The 12,898-nt window shown below is 34.3% G+C and overlaps 1 protein-coding gene across 4 annotated transcripts in view; it reads left to right on the plus strand.

Annotated features, from left to right (window-relative positions):
* Nucleotides 1–12,898, plus strand: part of si:ch211-186j3.6 (neural-cadherin) — a 482,505-nt gene that overhangs the window by 338,863 nt on the left and 130,744 nt on the right. For all 4 annotated transcript variants that reach the window (XM_036211377.1, XM_024294975.2, XM_036211378.1 and 1 more), the window contains one exon: nucleotides 6,458–6,672. In XM_036211377.1, the coding sequence (XP_036067270.1) occupies nucleotides 6,458–6,672 (215 nt within the window). The remainder of the gene's footprint in view (nucleotides 1–6,457; nucleotides 6,673–12,898) is intronic.

A 12,898-nucleotide genomic window follows, 5' to 3' on the forward strand; every position in this document is an offset into this window, starting at 1 on the left:
CCTCCAGCAGACAATAGCGGCTAAAAGTTTTATGCAAAACTGCTTTCACAGCAAATGTTTTAATAAAGTTTTATTCTCCTGCAAATGTAGTTTTGTCACATAATATTAATAATCTCATCACAATAGTTTATTAGCACCTCCAGCTTCAGTAATGAGGTTCTGGAATGTGCTTTTGCTGAGCTGTGATGATTATTTATCAAACTCATGAAATATTGTAATGATAAATTATGAATTGTTTGTGTCATTCTGTTATTTTATGGCTTATTTGTCAGCAGATAAAAAGAGAAATGTGCTGCTGAAAGCCTGATGGATTGGACTTTTCAGAATTACCTCTGCAGAACCCAAAGACCAACAGGGTCGGAAGTCAGTCCATAGGTACCAGAATAAAGTAAACTGGATCAGTAGGACCAGAACCGCCTCCACTTCTGAACGCTACAGATGTACTGAGCAGCTTTTTCCCAGAGGATGAATCAGGATTCATGTTAGCATGTTCCCTCATTTTTTTTTGCCTTCGTGTGCAGATTTAGTTACTGACAGGATCTGCTCACCTCAGGTCCTTTAACAACATCCGAAAAGCCCTGATGAAGAAAAAAAGTCAAATAAGCACAACTTATTTTAGCAGGAAGCTCCGTCGGCTGTTTTCGTCCTGAAGAATTCAAGAAAATCTGTTTTGATTTGATGCTTCACAATAATAAAAAATAAATGAATAAAAGCAAGTAAGGAAGGTTTCCATTTTCACGATGGTCGGTTGCTTTCTGCAAACTGCATTCATTTGTGATAATGCACATGCAGAAGGACATTATCACCCATTATCCCCCATTATCCCCACTTCTACTGTAGTCACTTAAAAAAAAGAAATTAAATATTAGTACTTTAGATTTAAATTTAGATTCATTTCAGACATGTAAAACACTACAAAATAAGCTCAAAAAGAAAAAAATAAAATAAAATTGAAAGTGTTGCTTATCAAAAATACATCTTTTCAGAGAAAATCACCTCTTACCGCTTGTTTTTAGTCCAGATGATGAATCAAAAGTTTGTTTCAAAGAACCAAAGTATATCCTAGATCGCTTGGATTGAAGAAATATTCACCAATAACTCTGATCATTAAATACGGATCAACAAACAAACACTTAATTTAATTAATTCATAATGAAACTATTTATGAACATGAATTATCAAACAAAAAGGACATAAACTTTGGCTTTGTGACCACAAATTCTATTTTAAATGTCCATCATCACTTTTAATGGACACACTACAGCCAATCAGAATGGAGGATCCCCCGTACAATGATAGAAACGACTTTAATTTATGTTTATTTAACCTTAGTCCTGTGTTAGGGTCGGCCCCGACTCCTTTTAGTTTTTAATTGCATTTAAAAAAATCACTTAAAATTAATTTATTACATCAAGACTGTTTGACTTTGTCAGGGCCTTTGATTTCAACAAAATTATTATTATTTATTTATTTTCTAATTCTAAAATGCTCTGGTTGAAAGGATGTCCATTCGGGTTTTAGGGTTAGTTTTGACACGGTTTTATAAAATAACTATTTGGGCCAGATATTTTGAACCATTTCAGCCAACACACTGACAACATCCTCCTCTTCCAATCATGAGAGCTTCAGAGATGCTCATCTGTCCAGACCAAACCAGCTCAGCGGCCTTGTGGTAAAGTGTCCGCCCTGAGACTGGAAGGTCGTGAGTTCAAATCCCAAAGACTAAAAATGGGACCCAGTTCCTCCCTGCTTGACACTCGGCATTATGGGGTTGGATTGGGGAGTTAAACCACCAAATGGTTTCCAGGTGCATCTGTGTCTGCAGCTCACCACTCCCCTAGGGGGAGGGTCAAATTTCACACAATGCGGTGCTGGACAACAATATCATTTTATCTTTAAAAAAGTTAAATAAAAACGTTTAAGTCCAGACACAGAGACTTTTCTCTGATTTGAAGCCCAATGAGGCAAATTTTCTTTGTGATTTTGGGTTATATGCATAAAATAAATTGAAATGATTTAGTTTCTAATACTTTTGGATGATGTAAGTGATTTATGTTGGTTTGATTTGTTTGTTTTGTGGTTTGTGTTCCAATGTTTAAAGTTCTATTGCTGACAAAAAAATATAAATGTGTTTTTGCATTTTCTGGAAGAAAATATGAATGGATCTTAAATGAGCCATAACATGATAGAAGTTAATGATTTTTAAAAAAAAAATCAAGTAAATTCATTTCAGAGATGTGTTTTAAACTCCTCAGTTAAGTTCAAGTAACACAATAAGATTTGTTTTATTTATTTGATTCTCTTGATGTTATTTTTTCTGTTTTTATTCAAATCTAAAAGCATACAGTTTCTTTTAATGGTTCAGAGACACAGAAAATATGATAAAAACAACATTTGCATGTAGATGGAGGCCTAATAAGATGACCAAGAGATGACAAAAAAAATAATAATAGGTTATTATTTTTATTTTATTTTAAAGCTAATTTAACTGACCTGTTAACACTGTGGATGGAAAGCTAACACAAGTCGAAGGTTAATATAATTTTTGTTTTAAAACATGAACAGGACCAGACATGTTGAACAATAATTAAATTACTTTTCAAATTAGAATTTACGATGCAATATTTGTAAATTAACATTCAATAAACAGAGTAAATTCAGGAACCAAAACATAAAATCCCATCAAAAAATAGTTTAGTTAATTCGGCTTTATTTGAAAAAATAAAAAGGTTTTAAAGCAAATATTAAATATAGTCGAGGAATAGAATCCAGATACTTTTTTAAATGGGCGTGATCGATTTGTCAGTTCTAAATTTGAGCTGCAGTTTGTGCAGGAACGACACAAAAGCCCTCAGAAAGCAGCGCAGTAATCTGAGAGGCTAATGATGCTTCCAACTGTGAAGACACTTATTTTTACAGCCTGTTATTCTATAGCGAGGATGATTACTCACATTCACACTCTAAAAAAAAAAAAGATCAAATGGAGTGCAGAGAATTTGACATGGAGTCCTGACAGATTCAGTGCAGCGTAATGACTTTGTGCTTTCGAGTCGACTGACAATGTAGTTTATGATCAGTAAAGTTTATGGCGAGGACGGTGCAAGAGAGCGTGACAGCCAGAATCAGAAATAATCCAAATTGTATGTTTGAGGCAAAGTGAGTCTCTGTCAGTACCAGTGAAAATGTATTTAACTGTTTTTATTATTCTCCGTTAATTCAAACAAACCGCTGCATGAAGGACATAGATGGTCCATTTGAAGACCAACTGCTTCGTGTTTATGACGTCTCTAGAGTCAAGTAGTTACTGACAACCAACAACTATCAGATTTGTTTTGATCCTCTAGTTTTTGTTCTAGTTTTCTGTCTCTCAGTGAGTGAAACAACAATATGACGCCACTCAAAACACACTTTTTGAGGTTTTTTCTAAGTTGTTTTTTACTTTTTTGTGTTCTCTACGTCCTCTTCTGTCACAACAGATACAAAACTCAAGCTGTCTTCTTCCACGTTTGTTCTTTTTTGTTAAACTTGTCCTTGCCAGCAAATTAAAAAAACAGAAAAGAAAAGAGTTTTACTGTTACAAAATGGGATTATATGGCTTTGGACACCGGAGGACTATATTTATATAAACCCCTTTTGCCACGTTTGTTCTTTTTTTCTAACTTGTCTTATCCAGTAGCTGAAAAAAACAGAAAAGAGTTTTACTGTTACAATATTGGGTTATATATTTGGACACAGGAGGAGTATATTCATATAAACCCCTTTTGTGACATTTGTTCTTTTTTTCTAACTTGTCTTGTCCAGTAGCTGAAAAAAACAGAAAAGAGTTTTACTGTTACAATATTGGGTTATATATTTGGACACAGGAGGAGTATATTCATATAAACCCCTTTTGTGACGTTTGTTCTTTTTTTTCTAACTTGTCTTATCCAGCAGCTGAGAAAACAGAGAAGAGTTTTACTTTTACAAAATGAGTTTATATATATTTGGACACAGGAGGAGTATATTCATATAAACCCCCTCTGTATTTGTCACATTTGTTCATCGACTGACTTTAAAGAAGAAAAAGAACCTACCATTTTATTTCTGTTTCGTCTAAATCTTTTATCCCTTCTGCATTTTCTACGTCTTTAAATAACATTTTAGTGAAAAGTGTGGCTGAATATCACAAGTTCATAAATTAATTGTGTATTAATTTTCTCTTAAGTTTCTATGCAAATGTTTGATTATGAAAAACAATCTTTATGTCCATTTACTGGTAGTTTAACCCTCTCATGCATGAATTATGATAAAATTTGGATTTATTTTATTCATATTTTTATTCATCTGTAGGGATTCAGAATAATATATATATATATATTTTTTAGAAAAAAGTAATATCTTTAAATTCTATAAATGTATATGCATCTGTCCAGCAAACATCAAAGTAATTATATGGTAATTTGTAGGTATAACTGTAAATAATTTGAAATATGATCTTATTTTGCAATGGTGGTTCCTCTATTTCTATAGGTGGATTTAGAACCCAGATGATGCATTTTTTGAGATATTGGCCTAAATAGATAAAACTAAATTGAATTGAATTGAAAAAACATTTCAAAGACAATGTCTCTGAATTGAGAATAGTGTAAAAAAGTGGAAGTCACTGAACTCACATCAATCATTATGGGATGTACAGTAGCTTCCCATTAAATCTATGACATTTATTTCTGATTTAATCTCTTATATTTTCTATCAAAGGATTCTGTAACCTTTATGAGAAAAAGCGTAAAGATTTACGTGAATAAAAAGTCATAATTTTAGGTAATAAACTTGTAAAATATGAGGTAAAAGTTTTGATTTTTCAAAAAAAATCCATGCTAATTTAAAAATACAGTTGGTTGTGTAAGACTCCATATGTGTCGACTAAATGCATTAATGAAACCATTTATAATGATGCCTCAGGGCTTCAGTTTATTATAGGAACCATGTGCCTTAATGTATTTTTACTTCTACAACTAGATCCTGCAAATGGAGAGTTATAAGAAAATTCTGTCTTTAAAATCGGACGTTACTCCCTCTGGATGATGTCATCAACATTCGCCGTCATCCAACTGTCACTGCTCAAAAAATACAATTTATAACTTTAAAAAGTCTTGCTATCATTCTAACATTTAAATGTAACCTTGTGGGCTTTAGAGCGCACCCATGTGAGGAAATGTTTGTCCTCATATGGTGGAGGGATTCCAGGGGTTAACCCCTTAATGCTTGGTGTATCAAACATGCCACAAATCAAATCAGCTGTAAAAGTACCTACATTTAGCATTTACTAAAAGCAAAGTGGATCAATATTGAAGTATCTGCTTCTAATGTGGTCTATGTCTCTCATACTGAAACATCACATACGTCCTTTTTTTTTAGACTTTTGCCTCATGAATTTCTGACTTTAATCTCGTAAATTCTCAATTTATAACTTATAAACCTATAACTTTATCTTCATAAAATATAATTTGTACTCCTGATTTTACAAGTTCATTCTTGTATAATTTTCACTTTTTTTCTCCCATAATTTTACAACTTTATTCTCATAAAATTATGAATTATTTCTAGCAATTTTGACTTTTTTCTTTCTTTTTTTCCTTTTAAATACAGTCTGTAATACTCCTGGATTTTATGTATTGATGTTTATTTTACAGGGAAAACATCAGTTTGATTCGGTTCACTTTTTAGACCCCAGCCTGATGAGAGTATAAGCATTTACTGATTCAAATATTATTTTAATCTGCTTCCTTTATATAAATAAAAAGATGATAATTAACTTTTGTAATTCAATACTTGTAGTACAAGTCATGATACATTTTAGATGCTTCTGAAAACCTGAAGTTTGGAGTTTTTCTCTAAGAAAGATTAATATAAAAAAGTTTATCATTTTTGTCTCACATTTGTTGGCAAACGTATCTGTTATGTTTAATCACTGCACCTAAACCTGCCAAATAAAAAGATGTTAAAGCAACAAATCATTCGACATTACAGCTATTAATAATATAAAACATAAAGATCCTTTCTTATATATTTTTTTCAGTCTTCATTTTTTTTTAAGAGATATTGAGAAAGTTGAAAAACATAGAAATGAATTATTCAAAGGAAGATGATCAACAGAGGATGCACTTAAGACAAGAAAAAGCCACAAATAAAGAGTTTAAGTACAGCGAGAGGTTTTGTAGATGATGCAGTCATTTCCCCTCCTGCTTTTTCTGCTTATGAGAACATCTGCATCAGTGAAACATGCAGAGCGCGGATCACCTGCCTGGAAGGAAGAGAACGCTAAGTGCAAAAATGCTGCAGGAATCCCAGAAAAAGGCAGCATGCGGCTGAGAATGAGCAGGAAAGATTCTGATCAGGATCACGTTTTAACCTCTGTTCCTGCTTTTCTTTGCAGAAATGTCTTCTGAAATGACTGCTCCCTCCTTTTTTCTCTCAGGTGCCAATGCCAAGCTCAGTTTGAGGGACCGGAATGCCAGCAAAACAAGCACAGTTTCCACGGCAACGGCTATGCTTGGTTTCCTCCGATGATGCCGTGTTTTGAGAGTCACGTGTCGCTGGAGTTCATCACCGACGTGGCTGAAGGACTGCTGCTGTACAGCGGGCCGTTGGCGCAGCTGCAGGCCTGGGACCACGAGGACTTCATGGCTTTAGGTATGAACAGCACCAAAACCTCAAACCGGCTCAGAACCAGATCAAATCTGCGTTTCCCCATAGCTCAGATCTGGATTTCAGACCAGACTCTGCCTCATTAATACCTGCCACTACAAAGTAACTTAGATTCAGATGAAACATAAAGCTTACCGAGTGTTTTGTGACTGGAGAAGTTTGAGAGGTTGTGACACTCTGTACTAAATTGAATTAAACAACATTATTATAATAACACACACTTCTTTTCGGACATGTCAGTCACTTGTGTTCTATTCAGGTTTGTTGTGCAATTCTAGCCAATCAGTTTCCCTTTCCAGTCATTGTGGGCGGGACCATATGAAAATGTATGAAGCCATGCAGGTGGGCGGAGCTTCCAAGTACCGACGTGAACGTTTGTTTGTACTTCACGATCCTAATTCTGCCACCTGATGGATCAGAGTGTCTGAAAAAAGGCCGTCACCATGGCGATGAGGTGGAGAGTGTCTGAAAGATGGAAATAAAACGTCTTAGGCCCAATAAAGTGCCTTCTGTCATGCTGCTTCCTCTCACTTAAATGTTTTAGGAGACAATTGTCATGTTTGTTTATTTTATGAAGCTCTGTTTTGGCAACGTATAGTAAAATCCAAACGTTCCTCGTCCCCAATGATGAGTAGTTTTTGAAAAAGAAGTTATTCATAAACTGTTTACTGAGTCTGTGGCTAAAACAAAGAAATTCCAATCGAAAAAATGTAGTTTTAATGTATTTGAATGTAAGTCACATTTGGCTAAAATGTGAATTGTGAACATTTGCATTAAACACGTTGATTACCAGCTGTTTAAAATAGTTCCCATTAAGTCAGAAAAAAAACATCTGGATAATGTGATGAATCAAACCAAGTTTAACACGAAAAACATCAAGTTCATAATTTAGTAAGAAAAATAGTAAAATCAGAGCAAAAAAGTCGCTAATCTTTGAGTTGACGCAAAAATCTTCTTCTAAGAACTCTTAAAAATAGAGTCGTCCCGTTTATTTCTGCTGGTATCACCTCATATCCCATTCCTCTACTTTTCCTGAACTGATGTCTTTTTCTGGCCCTAAAGTAGAAACATCTAAGTCATATAATCAGAGCTTAAAGGTCTGAATTAGAACATTTAAGAACGTTCTGTGTCCTTCATCTCATCTCCTTTGATCTTCCAAAAACATCTTGATTTTCTGAAAGCGTGACCATCCCTGAGGCTCCAAAACGTCTAAATGACTCCTGCTGAGGCTTCATGGTTAATTAAGTTGAAGATTTGTTTTTTCTAAATCCAGTTTCTTCATATTCTACCACCTCGTTCTTGTGGTTTTAACACTCAGAAACTGAGATCCCTGAAGAGTTTGACATTCAACTAAGTCAGCAAAACACTATCACACTTTTGTCCCAATTCTTTATAAACTCAGTTTTTTTTTCTTTTATACAGGTATCAACCTCTCTTGAAGTCCTGTTATTATTTGTTTTTTTCTATCAGAATTAGTTTTTTTTTATTGTTTCCACTTGTAATTAACCTAGTCCTAGTCAGTAACTCTGGGATGTACAAACATGGATGAAAATGTTCCCAATCATCTAGTTTTGGACATCTTACCTTTTCAGCTTTTCTCAGATGTCGGCTATAGAAACACTTGTCTTGTAACAGACTCGCTTTGTCCTTCTAAGACTGAATCTTTTTGTGGTTTAAACCCTGGAGAACCCAAAGGGTCAAATTGGATCACTGCTTTTTTCTTTTTTTTTTTCGTTATTTTATTTTAACTGTTTTTTAATTAGATTTTTTAATTTGTTTTTTTTATTTGATTGTTTTGTATTATTTTATTAGATATTTTATTTCATGTATTTTTTATTTCATTTAATATTTTATTTTGTGTTTTTTATTGTCTTTTATTTGATATTTTCTTGTATTTTAAATATATTTTATTTTATATTTTATGTTATTCTATATTTTAATTTAATTGATATTTTGTATTATATTTTATTTCGATTTTATATTTTATACTGCATTTTATATTATATTTTACTTTTTTAATTTTTTTAAATGCTCTTTTATTTGAAATTTTATATTATATTTCACTTTATTTTTTATTTTAGATATTTTTGTTCTTTTTGTATTTTATTTTATTTAAAATAAAATGTATTTCTTATTTTATTTGATATATTATATTTTATTTGCTTTTTGTATTTTATATTATATTTTACTTAATTTTATATTTTATTGTATTTTATATTTTATTTTATTTTAAATTTTACATGATATTTTATTTTTTTAGATTTTTATATATTATATTTTACTTCATTTTATGTTATTTTTATTCATTTATTATTATTTTTAATATTTTTTTTTTTATTTTATTTATTGTATTTTATTTGATATTTTGTTTGATATTTTATTAATTTTTTTTATTGGCCACTATTAATTACTGCTATCCAAAATTAGATTAGATTAGATGAACCAAAAAAAATTCAATTTAACTTTGATAACCCAGAAGGAAATTGTTGTTAAATCTACATTTATTGATCTATTTGACAATATTCATTTAACTTATAAACCTGAATATTGTCGGTAAATCTCTAAACTTTAATTGACGGCAGACGTATTCAGCCTTTCTGTCAAGTTGACGAGTCACATTTTCATATGTTTTAGGTAAACGTGGAACTTTTTAACCATTCTGACATCAAACACGTCAGTTCAAGGATATTTAAATGTTTTATTGTGATTGACAGAAGATCAAGCTAAATATTCTTTAAAAAATCGTTCTTTGAGAGTTAAGAACTTCAGCATCATTTTTCTTTGTTAAACCAACAACTTTGGATTGCATTTACTATTTAATTGTGTAGCTTTGTATGATTTTTTTTAAACCTGTGTTAGAGATTTAATATAATTTAGAAACACAAACTTGAAGGTTGGAGTAAATATTTACGCCTCAAACATGTTGTTGTAGCTCCAGCGTTCATACGGACCTTTAACAGGCAGGTTGACTCGTGCTGCTGTCTGCTACAGTCCAAACAAACGTTCTCCCTTCAGTCTTATAAAGAAAATGAGTTTTTTTAACAAAGGAAGAAGAAACGCTGCTTTACGAACGCATCCTTTCAATGAACAAGCCTTGAAAAGTGCTGCATAAACGTAGTCCATTTACAGCACAGCGAACTGAGACAAACGCTTCTCAATCCAAACAGTTTTTTACTCCTCGATAAATTCTTTGGTTTTAGGAGGAGTTACACGTCAGACACAATAATCGTGTCCTAATGTATTAACGTGTTCACAAAGAGGTGAAGATGAATGAAGAGGCTGTTGGAGAGAAGAACTAAAGGAAAGACATGACACTTTTTCTATCTTTTCACATAAATGAGGCTTGAAGGAAGCCGGAGTGGGCTTGAATCCTACATTAAAGTTTAAATGTGTGTATGCGTTAAGTGGCCCTGAGGTTATCCTTTATCCTCCTCACAAAGGCTTCTGTTACCGAACATCTCCGCTGAATGCACGCTGAACCCTGTCAGGGTTGCTGCTCGGGTTCTTGGGGGTCTTCCTTTTGTTCCTCTGCCAGCTTTCTTGATCTGTGCGGACATTAAAGCTTTTCAAACAGAGAGCTGTGGGCAGGAATTATCCGCACATGAAAGGAGCGAACAAAACGCCTGGTAGATCTTGGCATGTTTAATGTTTTAATCTGATAGACTAACGCCTCCTTGTCTCTCCTGCTGCTCCTTCCTGTTCATTGGCTCCTGGGAGAGATGCTGTTTTCTCATCACCGGCTGAGTAATGAGTGCAGGAGGCGAGCTGGTGGGTTAGTGTGAGCCGTTTCCAGCGTCTGTCGGGGTCGAGGGGGGACTGACAGACACTGGGTGAGTGTGAGAGGGTCATAAAGACAGAGGATTACGTCTTTAAATCATTAATGGGAGCTCGGTGTAGTGTGTGGATTCAGAGTCAGGCTGTACATATTTAGAGCTCTAATGAGCTTGTTTCAGGGTCGACCCCCCGGGTGTAACTAATCTTACATGGACTGTTCTTCAGCTGTGTCACTGCAGTCCACGGTGCTGCAGAAGAACAAGATTTTAACGTCAATATTTGGATTTATTTAACTTCCACATTGAGTGGAGACTCTTCAGGACGGAATATCTTTCTATGATTGGAAGTCTTTATTGTATGGAGGCAGAAAAACCGTGAAGAGGCTGAACGTTCTTCAGTACACGCTGAGGGTCCTCTCTCTGGCTCGGGAGGACTTCAGTATTTTTGTAGGAGATTGGCAGGAAGAAGGAGCTCCTAAAGCCTCGGACACAAAGACCCTTACGCCTGGTTCACAGCACTGCTGCCATTCAGCGCCCTTGAATTTATATATATATATAAATATGAATATCAGGGCCAGGAATCGATTAAAAAAAGTTAAATAATTAATCGCAAACCTGGAAGAAAATTAGTCACAATTAACTGCAGTTATTTTGTTTTTGTTACAGTATTTGCCAACCACTTATTATCTGCAAATAATCACACCAGGAAATCACACAAAATCTTGTACATTTAGAATGTTTATTATTAATTAAAGCTGTTAACCAATTATAACAAAATCTGATTAATCACACTTTTGTATTGTGATTGATCACTATTAATCGCAAGGCTGTTCTTCATTTTCTGGTCAAAAAACAAGCGTTAAGACCTGAAGTTTCTCTCAGAACTGATGCTCTATTTAACCAATGTGATGATCAGCATATGCACTCGAGGATAGCAGCGCCTCGTCATGTTACCGTGACAACGTGCCGGACCATAAATCAAAAAGTCTGCTTTTTGTTAAAACAAAAACATCTAAACCGAGAAAAACACACAAACAAAACCCAACAAGATTTAAGTACTAAAAAACGATTAAATATTTATTTTATATATATTTTATATATATTTAAGTACGTAGCAAGTCACAGTTATCCTTCATTTTTTAACTACTGCTAAGGAACAAGAACATAAGTAACACATTTTTTCACAACCTGTCAATAAAGACTAATGAAATAAAAATCCACAAGAAAAAAAAAATCAAAAGTTAATTTATTGAACTAGTCGTAATGATTTATAGATGTTAAGCTGTTTTTGAGTCTTCGTATTTTTTTTAACCAATTAATTCTAAATACAGCTGAAGTTCCAGTTCCAGCTAGAAAATTAAATTTTTTTTGTCAGCCGTTACTTTTTTGACTATGAAATGAGAAACTAACAGTCACGGTTTGTGTCCGGCCAGAATTAAATGACACCAAATCGTGCATTTATAGGAAGAGAGCTATGAAAAAAAAAAAAAAAGTTTGGAGCAAGAATTGTAGGATTTGCACCGATGTGACTTCCTGCTCCCAGCATGCACCAGTAGTAGGTGGCAGAGAAGTGCTAGTAAACAGTAAAAGCAAAATAAAGATTCCCCTTCCTGCCGCTATCTGCCTATGTGGTTCTGGTCCAGTGTGAGCTCCACCTGCCGAGTGTTTATGACACCAGGACGGCGTGTTCTAGAACAGTGGTCCCCAACCTTTTTGGGGCTGTGGACCGGTCAGCCAGTGTAGAATTATTCCGCGGCCCGGGGGGGGATTAAAAACGTTAATCCACTGTGTTATCATGCACAACTTTATTAGCTGGGTCCTCATGACGTCACAACAACAGCTGAACATAACATGACCAACATCGTTTCTACCCCAACACAATGCAAACTTTCTAAAGAAGTTTGTTTTTTGCTCATTTTGCTATCTTGAGATTAAATTTAACGGGGTGTATCATGTGACATGTTGCGGTCTTGACGTGGGTCAAGTGAGGATGTAAATGAGAAAATCCGGTAACTTTTCTAAATAAAACATTTTAAAAAAAATAAGATGATAGAGAATAATTGTTCTTTCTGTGCGCCCCGGTAACAAATGACCCCGGGGGTCGGGGACCACTGCTTTAAATGTAATAATGATCTCGTCAGTCATCTGACATCTGTGCATAATGGAGGATTGATAAAACACATAACGGCTCTCAATTTTGTGTCATGTCAGAAAAGCAAAAGCTTCAAGTGCAACATTTTAACTAAAAAATATTTAATTCCTCCCCCTGCACGTGCTTAGTTGCGTGAGCCGTGTGACTGCCTCCTTTTCTCCTCATTCCCGAGCCAAAAAAAAAAAATCCTCATCCCCAAACTGCCCTCTGCGCACTCGGAAATGTGTATCTGAATGGACGAGCATGTTTGAGCATTTCTATGACCGTTCGATTTGTTCGGGAAAGT

The sequence above is a fragment of the Oryzias melastigma genome, linkage group LG3 (assembly GCF_002922805.2).
Source record: "Oryzias melastigma strain HK-1 linkage group LG3, ASM292280v2, whole genome shotgun sequence".
Classification (NCBI taxonomy): Eukaryota; Metazoa; Chordata; class Actinopteri; order Beloniformes; family Adrianichthyidae; genus Oryzias; species Oryzias melastigma.